At 43.8% G+C, this 19,995-nt stretch overlaps 1 protein-coding gene across 28 annotated transcripts in view; it reads left to right on the top strand.

The window, feature by feature from the left end:
- ZNF618 (zinc finger protein 618) overlaps window positions 1-19,995 on the top strand; it is a 214,572-nt gene that overhangs the window by 125,870 nt on the left and 68,707 nt on the right. For 19 of the 28 annotated variants that reach the window (XM_075905293.2, XM_075905290.2, XM_075905315.2 and 16 more), the window contains exons 3-5: window positions 2,810-3,066; window positions 7,965-8,060; window positions 11,060-11,137. In XM_075905293.2, coding sequence (XP_075761408.2) covers window positions 2,810-3,066; window positions 7,965-8,060; window positions 11,060-11,137 — 431 coding nt within the window. The remainder of the gene's footprint in view (window positions 1-2,809; window positions 3,067-7,964; window positions 8,061-11,059; window positions 11,138-19,995) is intronic. The other 9 variants (XM_075905299.2, XM_075905317.2, XM_075905318.2 and 6 more) reach the window with 2 other exon arrangements.

Genomic DNA, 19,995 nt, shown 5'->3' with positions numbered 1-19,995 from the left:
AAATCAAAGATGCCTTCCTGTTATCGTTAGCTCTTCCAGACATAGATTTTTTTCCCGTTATGTCCTTAGCTTTCCTTATCAATTTTCTGTATTTTATAACTTTTAATTTAGATTAGTTGTGACCTATTTTCCCCTTTTCCATTTGTTATATGTTACTTTTTTATTTCTGTTTACTGCCTTCATTTTGCCATAGAAAAACTTTTAGCCAAAGTTGTCAGGGCTTTTTGGCCATCTAATAAATTCCTCTTAAAGAACTCCTTATTTTTATTGACATGTTTCTGTGTAAATTCATCTTTATCAATTATAAAAGCTCTGAATGATTTTCAAGAAAATGTGGCTAGATAAGAGGAAGTGTGCCTCTATTGGCGATTTAGGAATGATTTTCCTTTCTGTTTGGAGGCCATTAATTATACATTTCATTTTTTAATGAAAATGAAGGAATGAGGGCGTATAATTTCTGACTTGTTGGAACTGACCCATTGAATCAGCAACTCCGTACCTGTATAGGAGGTTGTGCAGTAATTGTTACTAAAGATTGTTCGCATTGTTCAATTACTCCTCTCCTTGCCATCAACTCCCTACTGCCCCTGTGCATTTTTTCTTTCAATGATAGCGGTTGATAATCCTGATTAGTTGCCTCCTTTCAGTAGTATCGTGCTAGTTTGACGGTGTGTTTATTAGTGGTGTGGGATGTCTTCATTTCAATAGCCGAGGCAATGGGACGTCCTCCTCTTCCACTACTTAATGGTTAAACAGATCTCTGGAGTAGCAGATCTTAACCTGATGGTCATCCTAAGTTTTCTTTTATTTAATTTCATCCATTATTCCTAGTTATAATAGCACATCTTACTATTTTAGAAATGTGTGTCTGTCTGTCCGTCCATCTGTGAGTCCATTTGTTCAAGAACTCCTAAACAGTCAGAACTAAGACCACCACATTTGGCTGGCAGGTCAGGATAATGGGATATGCATGGAATTCAGTTGTTTCTCATAAAATCGTAGGGGGAGGGGTCTGGCAGGAGGGACAGTTATACTGCAGAATGGCAGCAAGGGGCAAGAGATGGAGACCAGGACAGCCATAACTCAACTGGACCAGCAATGGGACAGAGGTGGAGAAAGGGATACCTATAGCTGCTATATAATTCAGAGAGCTTGTCAATTTGTGTGTCGGTTTGTCTGTCTGTTCCTTAGTCAGGAGACATGCATCCCTCCCCTGGCTTAAAAGCTGGTTTCCCCTTCCCCCCAAGCACTGGATCCGCTGGGTGGGCAGACGGGAGCTGGTGATCATGGGGAGTCATTTTTAAAAGGGGCTGCATTCTGATGATTCTTCTGTCTAAGAAGACCAAAATTGTTTTCATTTTGTTTTGCTGCCATATCACATTACCAGAGGAGAATGAATTTGCTGCCCATTATTAGCTTTAGCTCTCTGTCAGACTTTTGATTTCCAGGTTTCTCCCTTCTGGTAAGTATCTGTGCTTTTAAAAATACTGTTTTCCTCCAACATAGTATTAGCTTTGTTTTTCCAACGTGGAATCTCATTCTGTTTCCTTATCCTATTTCTAAGCTTTCTGAATCTGAGTGAACAACATTCTAAGGTATATCCGAAGGAGTTGTGTAAGCAAGATGCAAGAATTAATTCTTCTGCTATATTCATCGCTGATAAGGCCTCAACTGGAGCCACATTTCAGAAATGATGTGGATAAATAGGAGAAAGATCAGAAGAGAGCAACAAAAATGATTAAAGGTCTAGAAAACATAACCTATGAGTGAAGATTGAAATAATGGGGTTTGTTTAGTCTGGAAAAGAGAAAACTGACATAACATTTTTCAAATACATAAAAGGTTGTTACAAGAGAAGGGAGACGTGTTCCTCTCAAGACAGGGCAAGAAGCAATGGGCTTAAATTTTCAGCAAGGGAGGTTTAGGTTGAACACTAGGAAAAACTTCCTGTCAGGGTGGTTAAACATTGGAACAAATTGCCTAAAGGGGGTTGTGGAATCACTGTCATGGGAGATTTTTAAGAAAAGGTTAGACAAACATCTGTCAAGAATGGTTGAGATAATACTTAGTCCTGCCTTGAGTGCAGGGAATTAGTCTAGATGACCTCTCAAGGTCCCTTTCAACTGTAGATTTCTATGATTCTCTCTTTTTTCACTTGTTCTCTGGCATTTGCAGCTCTTCACGCTTTAATATCATCCCTGATTTATGTTAATGTTTGGATTACTCTCTTCCATGCCATGAACGTGATGTTTAATCTGATGCAGGCCCATGTTGAAGGGTGGCCGTGTTGGGGTTTGCATTGCAGTGAAGGGTATGCAGCGGAAGGAGCTGCATTCTTTGGGGGCGTGCAATGAAAATGTTGTCAAATGTGGGGTACACAGGAAGCCCGGTGCATCAGATTCAGAGATTTTATTTTCTGAACCGTTGTGAAAGTTTCTCCAGGTTGTAAAGCAAAAGGGTGAGAAGCAAATTTTCTCCTTCGAGGACATATCACTTGGACTATTTGCTTTCCTCTGATGCATCAGATTCTGAGCTGTGTGGGAGCAGGTTCTGGACTTGGAAGGACTAATGGCTTGGTGCAAACATTTGCATTTCATGAGTGAGTTCATTTATGATAGTTAAGGTTGTTTTCATTACTAATAAACAGTTTTATGACTTTTCTAAGTACTTATCATTTATCAAAGACACATACAAACACAGTAATCTTAAATGAACCGTAAAAACAAAAGTACCTTTACTTTGGTGTCAGTAACTCAAAATTGAGCTAGAAAATAAGAATTCTTATTTTTTTCCTCTTTCCTGTACCCAGGGAGCACTTGAAAAGGAGCCCCAAGAGCCCGAAAGCAGAGGGCTCCGATTCTGTGACATCTCAGTCCTCGCCGAGCGAAGAGCCCGGCACAATGACTGAAGTGAAGGTGAAAACAGAGGTACCAGATGACTACATTCAAGAGGTGATCTGGCAGGATGACGCCAAAGATTCCAAGAAGAACGTAAAGGATGGGACAGGAGATGTGCCAGCCGAAATCTGTGTGGTGATCGGAGGGGTCCGCAACCAGCAGACACTCGGTAAGCTACTACCTGATACGTCTGTTGGTGGTTGGGTCCTTATTTCAGTATGAGTCTTATAAATTCCAAGGAGAGCAGAGAACCTCTGAGTACTGAGCTGATGCACACAAACACTCTCCCTTTCTGTTTCTCTCTCTACACAAAAGGATTTACAATCTAAATAGACAAGAGAAAGGAAGAATTATTATCCTCACTTTTCAGATGAGGCCCTGAGCTTCTGAGAGATTAAATGACTTGGGCAGCAGCACACAAGACCTCACAAGACAAAACTGGAGGATTTCCTTTTTGTAGAAATTTTATCCAAACCCTCAAACCCCCAAACTCTTGGGCTGGAACTGGGACACTTTCTGGATTTTAGCTGAAGTGTTTTGTTTTTAACAGCTGTGGACTGACGGCTTTGGGCAAAAGCTGCCAAACAGTGAAAAATGTTTGGTTTTTCTGACATAGAAAATTGCAATATTTTTGAGGGACACAGTCGCTTTTCATGAAAAGTGTAATAAAAACCCAAGTTTCAGTCAAAAAAAAGTTAGAAAAGTTTTGGAAGGTTTTTAACCACCTCCTGAGTCAAGTGCCTTGAACCACAAAGAGACCATCTTTCTCCTGAAAAGTATTCCAGAAACTGGACATTTCTGAAAGAGGGAGAGAGCTGCTTTCAACGGTGACTCCTCCACCAGCTGTAAATGGAGAAGCTTCTGTCGTCAGCTTAACAAGGCTGAGCTCCAAGAACAATTGCTCAAACAAGAATAAGTCTGTGTGACAGGAAGAAGAAGGAGTTACACCATGGGGAAAGTAGCTTATTAGATTTAGGGACTGGGAAGGAAACTAGGAAGATTTGCCTGTGGCCATCATGGTTTATTCGCTGTTAGTATTAATGTTTCATCTGCCCCAAGGGACTGTTTCTGATCATAGATGCCTAGGGCTGGAAGAAACCTCAGGAGGTGATCGAGTCCAGCCCTCTGCCCAAAGCAGGACCAATCTCAACTAAATCATCCCAGCCAGGGCTTTGTCAAGAGGAGACTTAAAAACCTCTAGGGATGGAAACACCACGACTTCCCTAGGGAACCCATCCCAGTGCTTCACCATGCTCCTAGTGAAATAGTTTTTCCTACTATCCAACCTAGACCTCCCCCACTGCAACTTGAGACCATTGCTCCTCGTTCAGCCAGCACTGAAAACAGCCTCTCTCCGTCCTGTTTGGAACCTCCCTTCAGGAATTTGAAGGCTGCTATCAAATCCCCCCTCACTCTTCTTTTCTGTAGACTGAAGCCCAAATCCCTCAGCTTCTCCTCATAGGTCGTGTGCTCCACCCCTTAACCATTTTGGTCGCCCTCCGCTGGACCCTCTCCAATGAGTCCACTTTCTGTAGTGGGGGGCCCTGAACTGGACGTAATACTCCTCCTAATGCACCCTAATATGCCATTAACCTTCTTGGCAGCAAGGGCACCCTGTTGACTTCTATCCAGCTTCTCCTCCACTGTAACCCCCGGGTCCTTTTCTGCAGAACTGCTCCTTAGCCAGTCGCTCCCCAGCCTGTTACAATGCTTGGGCTTGTAACCCCCGTTGCTGCAGAGAGAACCTCTAGAACTTGTCATTAGCCGGGGGCTGGTCCAGGGTATTGTTTTTTTCTTCTCCTCTGTGTTTGCCGTCCGCTCCCCGGCTAGAACAGCTGTTACAAAGGATACTTTCCTCGCTTCGGGTAGGAAGTACCAAGCAGCCCATGGGACCCAGCTGGCGACTTTCATCAGCCTAAAAAGGGAAAACTGGTGTCTATAGAGGGGAAAGAAAGGGTTGAGAGAGAGACTGCAGGCCTGCTTGATCCCATCGTTTGATCTACCTTCGTATGCGTATAAATTGGTATAAAATCTTTTCCAACTTGTAAGGGGCAGTGAGCACCCACAATTCCCTGCTGGTGAGGAGGAATGCAGAGCGGGGTGGCCTGCTGGCCAGACCAGAGCCCCTCAGGGTTGTGCTAGAAGGAAGGTGAGGATCAGGTGTCCCCAGGGATCTCTGTCACACCAGTCCCCGTGCTTTTTGGCAGGGCACCCCAGAGGGGCTGTGACTCCAGAAGTCTGCAGCGTGTCCTCCAAAGAACTGGGCGAGAGCTCCCCCTGCTGGCTCCATGTCAGCAAGCAGCCCACAAATATCGTTCCCACAGAGCCCTTCCCCAGATGACAGGGACAGTAGCCCTGTAGAAATGGACAGAGGGCAGCCATGTTGGCATATGCTGAACTTGCATCAGAATGCCATGTCTGGACCACAGCCCTGGGGAGGAGAGGGGACGCGACGCGGTGTTACAGGTCGGGAGAGGTTATGTTGTGGGCGGGGGAGGAGATGTTATTAACAGGTTTGAAGCAATACAGAGTGAACTGAAAAAGGCACCGGGAAAATTCTCCCAGCCAGTAGTGCCCCCTTGAAATGAATTGAGCATCGCGGTGGTTTTTAAATTTTATTTTATATCCTAGCTGCTGGTTTTCATTAAAGCCGCCTTGATCCCGAAGCCATTGGCTGCGAGCAGCTGATTCCATTGTCCTTGGAGTGTACCCACCCGTCGGGCCACTCGCGTTGCCCCTCCTCGCCAGGGAGGTGGCACGCTGAATACCTTTTCTGTGTGACCCCCGCCTGCTGCGCCCTGAGGAAACAGAAGGGCCTGGATCAGCATCTTGTGGCTTTTCAAACAGTTTCTCCCTCAATGCCGGGGCTCCACCATTCACCATTACTGCCCTTCAGAACCACAACCCGGCAGTAATCCCAAAGCTGCCAACATCATCTCTGCAAGTTGAGCACTGGCGGTATTTTGCTGCTGGGCTTCGTTTGGGGTTAGCAAGGCTTAGGCGGGTTGGTAAGGAAAGGCCTCGTGTTGTCTGCCGCCAGTTGAGGAGTTCTCTGTGAGAGTTGCCTTCTGAACGCTTGACTGTGAGTGGAACCAGGGGCCCGTTGTTTTGGTTGCTTCAGCAGTGAAGGCAAAGCAGGGCGGGTTTTACCCTTCTTCATTGAGATGTGGGCTCTCTGAAGGGGTAATTGGTCAGGGGTGGAGGAGTAAAGGAGCAGTGAGAGGGAGGGAATGTGGGATCCTTTCCGCCAGCCTCACACGGTATCACTTTCCATGAGAGCAGCGTTGTCCGTTCATCAGGAAATGGATTGTTCAGATCAGAACTGCTGCATGTCCCTCAGCGACCGTGACACTGGTGGTGACAAAGCAGATGAAGGCTCCACGGTGACAAGGAGCCTTCTTCATAAGACAGAGTTCTGACTCTGGAGGTGACTGGAAAATCTGGATAAGGCGGCTTGGCTCCTTGTCTGAGACAGAGGTCGCCCATCAGCTTGCCGCGTTGCTCAGCCTCAGCCAGGATGTCCCCTTTCTGTTGTTATTAGCTCTGCACTGTTTAAGGCAGATACCTAGATCAGCGGTTCTCAGTTCTCTGATTCAGTTACCTCTCTCTGGAAGTCTGGCCTGCTCCAAACTCTGTGGCAAGAGACCTGAGGAGTCATCAAGTCCAACCCCTGCTTAAAAGCAAGACCAATCCCAACAAAATCATCCCAGCCAGGGCTTCGTCAAGCCGGGACTTAAACGCCTCTGGGGATGGAGAATCCACCTCCTCCCTAAGGAACCCAGCCCAGTGATTCCCCACCCTCCTGGTGAAATAGTATTTTTTAATATCCAACCTGTACCTTCCCCACTGCAACTTGAGACCATTGCTCCTCATTCTGCCATCCGTCACTACTGAGAACAGCCTCTCTCCATCTTCTTTGGAACTCCCCCTTTGGGTAGTTGAAGGCTGCTCTCAAATCCCCCCTCACTCTTCTCTTCTGCAGACTAAACAAGACCAAGTCCCTCAGCCGCTCCTTGTAGGTCATGTGCTCCAGCCCCTGCATCATTTTTTGTGGTCCTCCACTTTGTTGAAAGTGAATACAGTTCAGTGTGATGCATGCAGTGGTCCCTCAAGCTTGTTGACATACCTATGCTGGTCCATCTCTGTTAGGAGCTCTTCATTCCCAAAGAACACTTGCACCTTCTCTTGGGCGTTGTCTTGCCATTTGGACATCACAAGCAATCAGAGTTTACAGAACAATTGGCAGCAGCTTTGGTCGATGACAAAATTCTGGCAACCTCAGGCCCTCTGTTCTCTAAATTTTGGCAGGCAGGCCTAAGGAATATCCTGATGATACCGTCTGTTATTTCTGAACTACACGCTGTTAGAAACTGTCATTTTACTGGTGACCTCACCTGCTGCCTTCGAGCCCCAGGCTGTCCGAATAGCTCCAGCGCTGCTGTTTCTTGGAAGGGCATAGCTTGGGAGGCAGGCAGACGTTCCCTTAAAAATCTACCTGGGAGCCAACGAGCAGAAATGGCTCGGGAAGGTGAGAGAATGGGGAACTGAGACTGGATGGGATTTTGTGAGTGGCCCAATGTCTGTCTTGTAACATTGGGGATTGGCTCATTCCAGTATTTGGATTTGGGGATTTTATCGTCTGGGGTTTGGTCAGGAGGAATTGTGCATGAGACTCAGTTTAAATGAGCACAGCAGGGCAGTGAAACGCCATCAGAACTTCCTGAAGAAGACTTGTCAAGTGAAGTGGTGGGGTTGTAACTGTTCGAGGAGGTGAGGCTTGTGATAGTGATCCTGTCTGATCCGAGACCCTCAAACTAATTAGATTTAATTCAGTCTAAGAGGCAGCTCCATCACCTGCTAAGCTACTTTGGGGCTTCCAATATTTATTCTGAATTAAACAGTGGTGCACAAACCTTTAGAAAATGCAGTGTGACCTTTAACATCTTGGCATAAGCACACGGCATGGCTCAAGTGTGTGACATTTTTACTTGGTTTCAACCCTCGTTATCTTTTGGAAATTCATCCACTTTAAGGGCTCTTGTCTGATTTTCTTTTTGTGCAATTTAGATGGAAAAGCAGTGGAACACAGCTCTCCCGCTGGATATACACGAACTCGATATTCGGGCACCTGGATTTTTGACCATGCATTGAGATACACCTCCGGTATGTGGAAGGGTGTGGCAGTTTAACCAGGGATCACAGAGCAAGGGGATGCTTTAGATGCAACTGACATGTTGCACGAGTTCCAAACACAAGACTCAGGGGGGAAAAAAAATCTAACGAAGTCTTGCGCACCCGTTAACCACACCTCTCCCCTCCCACTTTCATCTTTTTCCATGCTTTAGGCAGTTTTAACCCGCACGACAGGTCCCGACATGGCCAATAACCCAAGATGTACCCATGACCATAGTAACAGTGCCCAAGGCTACAGAGGCATATTCCTTGTAAGCCACAAGCATGCAAGATGTCTCTCTTCATCTTGTCTGGCCACCTCCTTAAATAACACATTGATTGGGGCAGTTCGTTACTGCTTTCTCTTGTTTTGGAGAGGAGCGTAGCTGTTTCTGCCTCCTCTTCCCCAGAAAGCCACTGTATCACAGGCTCTTTTTCTAAACACAGGCCTCTCCTTTTGGGCTTTCTCGGTTATAATCGGAGGACTCCAGTTCCACAGAGTACTTGCTTGCATCCCATGACTGTAGCCACACATTGTCCCGTCTTCAAGGCATGGAGCTTTAACGTTTCTCACCTTACCCTTGAAGGGCTCAAAGGAATTGGCTAGATGGACCCTCCTCTGAGGGTGTGAAGCAAACAGCCGCTGGGAAAATTAGCCGAGAGTCCAGGAAAACATCGGCACAAAGATGGTCTGTGCTGAGTCAGCCCTCCTGCTTCTTTAACGTTATGGAACAAGCAGGCCCTGTGCACCAGGTGTTTCTGGAAGCTGCTCTTTTAGGGTTCAGTACAGTGTAAGCTCAGAGTCTTCATTCGTGTATACACGGAGAGAAATAAAAGGGTCTCAGTGACAGTAAATTTAGAGCGCTGGCCTTTCACTTTTGGAGATTTCGAGTCCAAGTGCGGCCTTAAGGTGACGAGGAGTTTGGTGGGGCTTTCCTTTTGGCCCCGTGCATCCACGTCTCAGACCCTCACAAGTTGCTTCACTAGCGGGATCTGCCCTGGAGAAGGCAAAGAGTCAAAGGGTAACAGAGGGTCAGCAGCCTTGGCAAGCCATGGGCCCTGTAGCTTGCACTAACAGCCTGTCACCTCTTTTGGCATCCGATTCATGGACACGTGTTTAGATAAGAAATCTCGTGTGTTCGTGATGGACATGCACGTTCAGCTTCAGGTTTCTGCTAGAAGGCAACACGTGGTTACAGATGTGGGCTGTTTTTCCCCCCTTTGTGGAATGCTGCTCAACCAAATGTACTTATCTGAGGCAGATACCATTTCCAGGGGAGCGGGGAGAAATAAAAAAGAAAGATACCCGGGCAAAAAAATCAGAAAAGAGGCCCTTGCTCTCTTTGTTTTCTCCGTGATCTCCATGGCTATTTGGCTGGTAGGCCATTGGTTATCAGTCCTGTTTTCCTGTTGTTGTGAAGGAGTTTAACAGTCAGATGGATTGTTATTCTTTGTAACCTAAGTGGTGAGGCATATATTCATTGACTGACTCTATTTGGTTGTGAGTACTTGTATAATGAGAGAGTTTGGGTTTTGGAGCAGGTATAATGAATAGTTTAATATGCAAAATGATGTCAGAGGAGTATATCAACCTGTTGAGACCCGGAATTTGGCTACTTTTCATTGGTTGAAATCTGCTATGCTTTGACTCTTCATATTTTGGGGGGGATGGCTCTTGCTAAGATACAGGGAGGGAAGCAAACCAAATCCACTTCCATCCAAGTGTGATTCCCCTTCTGAAAATAGAGACAGCATTTTCGATACTGTTTCCAAAATATCTTATTCGGACATTGCTCTAGCACACTGTACTGTGGTGTATTCTTGTGAATGTCCCCTGAGCACCAGTTGGTGACCAAGACCCTTCCCAACACAAAGAACATTCCCATAACAATGTTGTTGGTTCAGAGACAAAGAAGACGGGTCATTGAATGAGAAGGAAAGAACATAGGCAAAAGAATACAGAGAACTGGTTGACGCTTTTCCCTTGAAAGACATCGCTCAGCTGAGCAAGTATAGAAACAAACAAACAAAAAAAGATGGCGAATATTGATTGGAATGTGTATGTGTGCACTTTGGCTCCTTTTATATTTACTCACTTCTATGAGGTTTTTCTGGCTCTGCATGGTCAGGAAAAGAACATTTAAAAGACACATTCTCAGATAGCTGTGGCGATCAAACAATGCACTCATATAAAGTATTGTTTTCCCTTCCACTCATGGGCTCTTTCTACCAGGGAGCACAAGCAATAGTCCATGATTAATCATAGCTAGCCAATACAGCACCAATAATGACTTATATGTATTGCAAAGAATGATTTGCAACCAATCCAGAGCCATCTAAGAATTCTAAATGACAAATATATTTGAGGGTGTCTCCAATTGCTTGTGAATTTTCCATGAACCGAAGAGGCTAAATTCATAGAAAAATAATTTTGTTGTTGCAGATTATTCTCCCAGCTCAACTTTGCTGTCTCTGCAACTGCTGACTGTAGATGTCTGTCTTCTGAGATTAGATAGGAAACCGAGAGGCAGAAATACAGCACTCAAACGAGTTTTCCCTATAAAGGTCTTAAAGTTTTTATCTATCTGGTATCCTGCAAGATACTTACCAGATCGCTCTGTGAGATAATTACATTGCTTGAGAAATTATGAAGATTAAAAAAAGCTTACAGGGGGTATTTGCGAGGTTTATTCTGACAACTAAAAAAATTATTTTGTCAACTTAAAATTCAGGCCATTTTTGGCTCTTCCAAACTAATAAAATGACAACGATGTAATGTAAATGTAGCAAAATATGTCAAATACTCTTCAATTAGTCGGCAAAAAAGGATCTAGAGGTAGCCAGTGAAGTACAAATTCCCTTCACTTAACTCCACAAACCTCCCAACCCTCTTTTGCTGACAGCTGCACTGTTATCCATTTGTGGTTGGGGGCCATCTGCCTGTTGTTGATCTAATATGGTGATCTATACTTTTCTGTCCTGTTTTTCAGGGTCTTATGAATGTGGAATATGTGGGAAGAAATACAAGTATTACAACTGTTTCCAGACCCATGTGCGAGCGCATAGAGGTATCTCTCTCCTGCTCAAACCTTTGAGAATCCTAGGTTACCACTCGGGCTTTTGCGATTCCTCTTCTGCTACTGCCTGTCATTGTAAGAAGCCCACCTTACCAAGTGCTACCACCTTGCCATTGTTGGGATGAATGCTTCTGCAGTCGGAGGGAAGGGGAATCCATCCTCCAGCTGTGTTCTTTCTGCACATCCCCGCTAGCTACTGCGTTCAATAAGATATCAGTGAGGTTTTCTACAGGGCCTTCTTCCTGGGAGGGATTTTGAGTGTGGGGGGGGGGGTGCTTTGCTGTACGTGGGCTGTTCTCTCTGATGCAGCATTCCAAAAACATCAGCAATCCAGTTGCTGTAGCAAGGATGGTCCATGGCACCCCAAACTCCTGGCAATCTGTATATTTTAATCCTTTCCTATTTTGCTGAAAATCAATTGGGTAATGACGGGCCAAGAGAAATCGTTGCGTGTCTCTAAAGATATTGGTGCATTATAAATAGATTATCCAGAGGCCTTGTGTATCTTCCAGGAAGGGAATTCTGTGCAAGTAACACATGGAAGAGTCTCTTGTTTGTCACTACTTAAATACTTACTGAGATTCTTTTAACAGTGGCTGCTAAATCCTTCCTCGTATTTTTCTGTAGTGGACTGTAGTGTCTCCCTATCATCTTTGTGCTGGAAGTTGAAATGGCACTTCCAGTCAAAATCCCTTTTTACAGTCAATTGCAACTTTCAAAATGTACCTCTGGTGTGAAATTTCTCATGCTTGGTCTAGTGAATATTGTGTGAATGTTTTCTAAAAGTCTGGCCGTGTTTAAGTAATCTGAGGGTTGAACGTTTAAAGTACGTGCTCAGTGAAAAACCAGTAAAAAGTGTAATAGCATATAGAGAGAATGTTATCTCTTGAGCCCAATATACTGGACCATTCCAATAATGAGGATGATTTAAGTGAAATTATAAAAGAATGAAAGCAATGTATTGCAAGAAGCTTTACATGTGTACATGCAGGGCTCGAAGATCACGGTGAAAACCCACTCGCCAGCCCCGCACCGCGCATGTGCCAGACCCGCACTGCGCATGCCTGCACCGCTGGTGAATGGGGCAACCGGCTAAAATCTACTCGCCCATGGGCGAATAGATAAACGGATTTGTCGAGCCTTGTGTATATGTATCAAAAGTTGTAGGTAAAAAGTAAATCTTATATTGTAATTCTTAACTGTATGAGCTGGCCATGTTAGGAGTTTATGGTCCGGTGAAAAGTTGTAGATGCAGCCCTACCTTTGGCACTTCTCACACCTGAGTTTTTAATTTCATAATTTTACATCCTGTAGTTAGATCTTAAACCCAAACCTTTTGGTGACACTGGTCCCCGCAGCTCTGTTTGGCCTTCTAAGGCACTGGTGCTTGAGTATCTCCCACTAGAGCTGGGCAAATAACTAACTTTTTGCTTTCCTTTGGCAATTTCAGAAAGGTGATAAACATTTGTTTGGGGCTGAACTGTGCACAAACATTTTGGAAATTTTCAACAAGTTTCAAGTGAAACAAAGCATTTCATTTTGATTTTGAGCATTTTAAACACTTGACTTTTTAATACAATCACTGGCCTCTTCTAAATGAAAAGTCATTTTACAGCAAAAAATCAAAATATTTCATTTTAAAATGTTGAAAGGGTCAATGTTTGATTTCTTTTTTCTAAATCGTTTGTTAAAACTGCATGAATTAATGAAACTGTGTTTTGAAAAAAAAATAGTTCATTGAAATTTTTCTCCAGCTCTACCCCTCCCTCCTTCGTGCACGTTGCATCTGCCAGTAGCTCACTCCTGGAATCTTGTAGTCACTTCCTCCTGACAGTAATCGGGGAGGAAGCCTTCTTTCAGTACCTCAAGCTTCTGACTTCATACACTACTGCTGCTTGGATTTCCAGTGCCTTTTCTCTGAACTTCCCAAGCCACCAGCGTGTCCACCGCATTTATCCTGTCTGTCTGTAGTGTTTGATTTCTCTTGGCAAGTTGACCTGACCACAACAGCTCTTTTTCAAAGCTGAACAACTCATTGGTGTGTGGTACCTTCACCACTTCTTTGGGGTCTTTCCTTCCATTGCGTGTGGGTGTGGGTGGTGTGGTTTTTTTTGTGGAGAAGTATCCAGTTCTCCTCTTCACTGAAAGATGGTTTTTATTTTTTTTCTGGAATAGACTAATGCCCTTCAAAGATCCTGCAGGTTTTTGTTTCTTTTGGCACCAAGTTAGTAGGTTTTTTTTCTGTCATTAAAAGGACCCTGTCTGACTACATGGTTTTCCATTATGACCTGGCTGGCCTGCAGCTAGAAGGTCTTGGACCCTCAGAGACAGGCCAACTAGCCCTCAGATCTGTTCCAGTTCAGAATACAAAATTGAAAACACTCGTACAGTGCACACCACTTTACATAGGGTTATTATTTCCAGGAAAGGCTTGTGGGAGGAATATCATCATTCAGCGGTGCCTCATGGACTCTCTGGCTTCTTTGAGTTTGGTTCCTTTTTGGGATGTTTCTTATAGAGGAGTTGGCTTTTGTATTATGGAGGATACATCCAGTGGAGTCTCTATATCTATAGCAGTTGGCAGATGTTTTGCCCCACTTTCGTTGCCGATTGGGCTTGTCTTTTTACTAGTTCTACTGCCTGATGCTTCACTTACTGTTTCTTTTTCTCTTTCAAAACCACTATTTTGAATGGTTCATCTCCATGAGCCAGAACCCTTGTGCTGACGTCTCTAAAAAAAATTGGAAAATGACTTTTTTGGGGGTAATCCTGGCTTTTAGAAGAACTTTCATGAACTTTCTGTCTTTATCCACCTCCACTGCCTTCCCCGTTTGTGGGGTGGAAGGTTCTATTTGGGAAGTGGCATGTTGCCCTTTAAACAGGATGATTTGTTCCTCCTGGGAATGGTTTGTTTCCTATTTGAGAATTTGGCATTTACCTACACAGAAGAGCCTTCCCTGTATAATTCTGAAATGGTCGGACAGTTGTAGGGAATGAGGTCCTGGCAGTTTGTGAGTTCCGAGTGTTCCTGGGGCTTTTGTTCAAGTGCTTGTGTCTGAGAGCAAAGCCTTGTAAAATTCCTGCCCTGAGTGTAAACACATCTTCACAGGCGCAGAAGTGCAGATAACAGATTTCTCTTCCATCCTTTTTCAAGTGCGAAGACTAACAGGGCAGAGGAGGGGACATGATGAAGTTAAAGTAGCTGAAAGATTCCTTTGTGGTAAGCTTAGAAGCCCTGCAAAAGCAAGACGACTTTGCTTCCTGTGCAGGTTCTAAGTCCATGGTGTCCAACACACTAGCCACATGTGGCTGTTTGGCTGGTGGAGCGTGGCTAGTTGGCTCACAAAATTATTTACATTTTCAGAATAATGTGGCTCGTTTGCTATAGCAGTAGCGGCTTCAGAATTGGTTGGACACCACAGTTCTAAGCTGTGCTGGAGCACAAAGATTTCCAACTATAATGCATTTTTGCAGCGATATCTCCACCATACCAACTAGCTGTGACAGTAGATATATCACACATGCCAGCATCAGCAAATGCTACTGCACGTGCATGACATCCAGTTCTTAAGAGCTTGTAACTCACCGTATTTTTTGTTTGTTTATAGCTTTTTAAACCACAAAAGGGCCGAATCATCAGTAGTAAGGAAGCACCCTGAATGTTATAAATTGTATCGTTCATTTATGTTTGAGTCAGGTGAGCAGAAAATCATCTAAACATTTTAAGTGGGACAACTGTCATTTCTTTCACTTTTCCATAACTCAAACATGATTGAATTTATTACAGACGTTCAAAAATAAATTTAAAATAAAAAAAATAATCTGAGCTGAGACCACACAGAGAAAACCTTTGCCCCAAGGAATATTTTTCAGATTGGTGTGAACAACTGAAAAGAGGGTTATAAAGCTTACTTTAATTCTAGCAAGAGCTATCGGTTCTGCTAGAATAATTTGAGGGTACTTGAAGATAATATCTTATCCTTGAATGAATGATAACAGTTTTTATGCAGCATGTTTTTGCTTGATATTAATTAGTAATTGTGCAGCAGACTTACTGACTGTTCTCTTTTGGCATGGCTACACCAGCTGTGTCCTGAGTCTATTGTAAATCAGGATAGCTCAATCGAAGTCAGTGTAGCTGTGTTTATTTACCCCATCTCAGGATGTGATTCATTATTGTGATTACAGCAGGTTCAGAATTGACATGTTTAATTTAGGTTTCTATTTTTGTTCTCTGATAACTTTGCAAAGTTTTCAGATTTAAATTGTTTAGCATTGGTATCTGCCCAAAGTTGATTTAAAAGAAACTGATGGGGGAAAAACAGGTTAGCTGTTTGAGAATGGAAATAATACACTTTTCCTAACATGCATATTTTGACAACCTCTTTTAGAGCAGGTCTACTGCTAAAATCTCTGGGTGTAGAAATCTGACTGGCTGATAATCCTTCTTGAGGAGAAATAGTGTATTTCTGGTACTGAAGGAAATTGGCTTTGATTTACCCAAATTATCTGGCTTTGAAAATCACATACCAAGAACATGTAGATTTTTTTTTAAAGCCAACTGAAATGCATTGATATAGATTTGATGAAGTCTAAAATTTTGCATCCTAGGTCTCAGCCAAAAGATTATTTGAGGACTGGTATAGTTTTGGCTTTTGTTCATTAAGCCTCTTTGAATTACACAAATAGGAAAAATATGTTTTTCCCCTTTAAAATAATTACTACTTTTCTGCACATATATAACTCAGAAATGGCTGAACTTTAAAATGTCAGAGGGGGCTTGTTTGAAAGTACCATAACAAATTATCCCAAAAATGCTTTTGTGCATGCATAGTTCTCAGTTTTCATTGTTTACTTATGTTGTTACTCATGCACCGCAGAATAGAATTCTACAATACAGCATTGTATCTCAGCTAGTTTTAGTGATAGAATGGTGTCATGTCCAACCTAGACAATTTGCGGAGAAGTTGTATGACTTGGTAGTTCCATAGATGACTTTTGTGTATTTTTAATCAGGTGTTTCAGTCTCCTGCAGTGTGCAAACTTTATTACACATTTTATTGTTTTTAAAATAATTACAAATGTGTATAAAAATCTTCTTTCCTATCCGATAGAAAGACTTTGAGAAGGTCCCTCACTAAAGGCTCCTAAGCAAAGTAAGCTGTCATGAGATAGGTCCTGCCATGGATCAGTAATTGGTTAAAAGGCAGGAAACAGAGGACAGGACTAGAGTCAGTTTTTACAGAGGAGAGAAGTAGAGGGTAGAGAAGTAATAGCTGCACCCCCCCAAATATCGGTATTGTGATCAGCACCATTCAACATATTTATAAAGGACCTGGAAAAGAGGGTAAAGAGCAAGATGGCAAAGTTTACAGAAGATACAGTATTGCTTAAGGTAGCTAAGTCCAAATCTGACTTGCTAAGAGTCCCAAAGGGATCTCACTGAACTGGGTGGCTGGGCAATGCAATGGCAGATGAAATTCAGTGTTGGGAAGTACAAAGTAATGCAAATTGGAAAACATAATCCCAAAGGTCTGTGCAAGATGATGGGGTCTACATTAGCTGTTGCCTCTCAAGCAGGAGAGTTTGGAATCCATGTAGTTAGTTCTCTGAAAACATCTGCTCATTGTGAAACAGCAGTCAGAAAAGCTAACAACGTTAAGAACGATTACAAAAGGGATAGGTGAATATAACAGAAAATGTCCTTATGTCAGTGGGTACATCCATGGTCTACCCAATTGCAAGCCATTCTGGTTGCCCCGTCTCTACGAACACACGGAAAAAGGACCTGCTAGAGTTAGGAAAGGTACAGAGAACGGCAACAACAACAACTGAGGCTATGAAGCAACTTCCATACGGAAACGATTCAATAGACCGGGACTGTTCCGCTTAGGACAGAGATGACTAAGAGGGGACGGGATTGAGGTCTATAAAATCATGGCTGGTGTGGAGAGGGTGAATGAGGAAGTGTTATTTACCCCTTCCCATAACACAAGAAGCGGGAGTCACCCAATGGGTAGCAGGTTTAAAACAAACAAAAGGAAGTACTTCTTCACACAACCCCGTCAACCTTGGAACTCCTTGTCTCTGAAGTCTGTGAGGGCCAAAAATGCAAGTGGATTGGAAAAAGGATTAGATAAGTTCAGAGAAGATGGGCCCATCAGTGGCTATTAGCCAAATGGTCCAGGACGTAACCCCATGCTCTGGGTGTCCCTGAACCTCTGACTGTCAGGCGCTGAGGCTGGGCAACAGGGAATGGATCATTTAATTCTTGCCCCGTACTGCTCATTCTCTCTAATGTATCTGGCACTGGCCACTGTCGGAAGCCAAGATGCCGGGCCAGCTGGACCATTGGTTGGACCATTGGTCTGACCCGCAGGGCCAACAGAATTGGACAAATCCAGAAGTTCACAACCCCATGTTTTTATTTATTTTTAAGGGGGAAATTTTTAAAAAAATGTCTGAATGAATTGGGGTTGCAGATATAAAAAAGCTATGAAATGCTACTGTTAAGGTTTTCACAGTAACAAACTTGCTTTTGTGGAGCATCCTACACATTATTATTAAATAAGTAGGTTTTGAAATATGGGACCAATCAACCTGTTTTTTTAAAATTCAAATGCTTAGGTTTACAGTTTTTCCAGCTTGCAGTCTTACCCGGCCTGGTTCACGCAAGCCCTTGAATATAATCACAATTTGTGCTATTTCTGGTCAGCGCTTTCTTTCCTACGTGCGACATTAAAAGCCAAAAACTGCAGTGTAATGCTAAGCAGTTGGAGAGGGAGACCCTCAGGCTTTTGTCCCATCTTTTGTACCGATCTTTCCCTCGCTCCGCTCCTCCGTGCTGCAGTTAGCAGGGTGCTTTCTCTGAATTTGGAGACATAGAGGGCTGGAGTCACAAAGGAATTGATGCCATAGGCATCGAAGTCCCAGATTTGGGGACCAGTGGTGTTCACTCTGCAGGTAGAGGTGCTGAAGTAGTTTGTATAGTGGGAGTGCGGAGAGTCACTGAATCAAACTGAAGGGTGTATGTGATGGAAACCACTTCCAAGTGCGGGGTGTGGCAACATGCCCAGCACCTGTGTGTAGGCACCTAAACTCATTCACTGCCTACATTTTTGCCGTGAAAGTGTGACAGTTTGGATCACACAAATCCTCATGAGACTGTCACCTGGGCAGATCGTACCACTGAGCCTGATTATCTGCCTCTGGCGCACCTTACCATCTGTTCTATGGTCTCCCCCAGCAAAGCTCCGAGCTAGGGTTACAAAGCAACACAGACACTTAGAACAGCTCAGCAATGGAAAGGTTCAGTCACAGGGACTTGACACAGCACCCAGGCGCACAGCCTCAGTGGGACCAGAAGCCTTGAGAAATCTATCTGACTCCGCATAAAAGTGTTACTCAGAGCAAGCTCTTATGTTTGTCCCTTTTATCAATGAAAGAGAGAGATGCACAGCTGTTGCCCTCTGTCCCGCGCCCACCCCTTAACAGCTATTTACACTAGGTTTGATAATAAACAAAAGTGATTTTATTACTTACAGGTATTTATGACAAGTAGGTTGCAAGTGTTCACAGACAGATCAAAGTAAGTTACAAAGCTCAAATAAAACAAAAGAGCCCAGCTGAGCCTAATACACTAAGCGAAGTTGTTACAAATGATACTTTATCACCCTCGTTCTCATTTCATGTGAAGTCTTTTCAGGCCAGAGCTGTTCTCTCTGATCTGGGTCCATTTCCGTCCCTATCACTCTTTTGTTTCCAAGTTTTTTCATGTGTTCACTCAGGATGGGGAGCAGTCTGCAGAGCCAGCTGAAGACAATCATCATTCATGTCTCATTGCTTATGTAGAATTTCCCCAGGTGGGAAGTCTTTGTTCAGTTCCCCAACCCTCTGTGGAAAAGTACTAAATTCAAGATATATTCCAGCACCAGGTGGCATAGTCACATGGCTTTGTAGGACCAACCATAATCCAGTTTATAGGAAAAACAGGGCTCTTCACAGATTATTGTCTTGAGCACTGGGCTATTAAGTTCCTTGAGTACTGCTAATGACTTCATTAGCATATCTATATATATGAACGGGTTTGTACTTCATCAAACACAGGAATGATACATGCACACAAATAGAGTATACACATTTCAGGGGATTAGCAGCTCTCCAGTGACAGGGTACATGCCCTTATTTGCGCAAAGCATATTTGCGTTATGCATATTCAAAAACTTAGTTCCATAAAAATATGGGGGCGCAATGCCACACAAAGTTTCTTAGTCATCTGCATTTCTGCCTCTGTACTTATGCACTGCAGACCCAGACCAGAGATCTAGCTACCTAAACCCCAGAGCAAGTCACACAAAAAAGTCCTCTGCCGAACTGTACACAGATAGCTCTGGAGAGAGAGAATTGTTGGAGAATGGGGATTGGATCCCTTACCTCCTAAGTGGATGCTTTAACCACCAGGCTGTAGCGTCACACCTGTGCTTGTCCCCTCTCTGGCCCAGTGACTTGTTCTCTAGCCACAGTGGAACAATAGGAGAGACAGAGGCAAATCTCAATCTCAGAATCTCCCTTTGTTTTGAGCATTCATGAGCGAGGTGGGAAGCCCCGGTTTAAATCCCTTTTCATTTGAGAGGGGCCTTGAATGTGAGGGGTCTACCCCATTCCAGGTGAGCACTGTAACCACAGGGGGCTTCTCTTCCTTCTCCCCTGGCTTCTGGCAGAAAATACCTTCAGCTCCTAACTCTGAGATGGTTCACAGCTGAGCCATACAGGGCCTCCTGCAGCCTGGGCATAACGCATAAGAACGGCCATACTAGGTCAGACCAAAGGTCCATCTAGCCCAGTAGCCT

The sequence above is a fragment of the Pelodiscus sinensis genome, chromosome 23 (genome assembly GCF_052426305.1).
Source record: "Pelodiscus sinensis isolate ZL-2025 chromosome 23, ASM5242630v1, whole genome shotgun sequence".
NCBI classification, from domain to species: Eukaryota; Metazoa; Chordata; order Testudines; family Trionychidae; genus Pelodiscus; species Pelodiscus sinensis.
The sequence above is the reverse complement of the archived record's forward strand: the minus strand, read 5'-3'. Positions and strand labels throughout refer to the sequence as shown.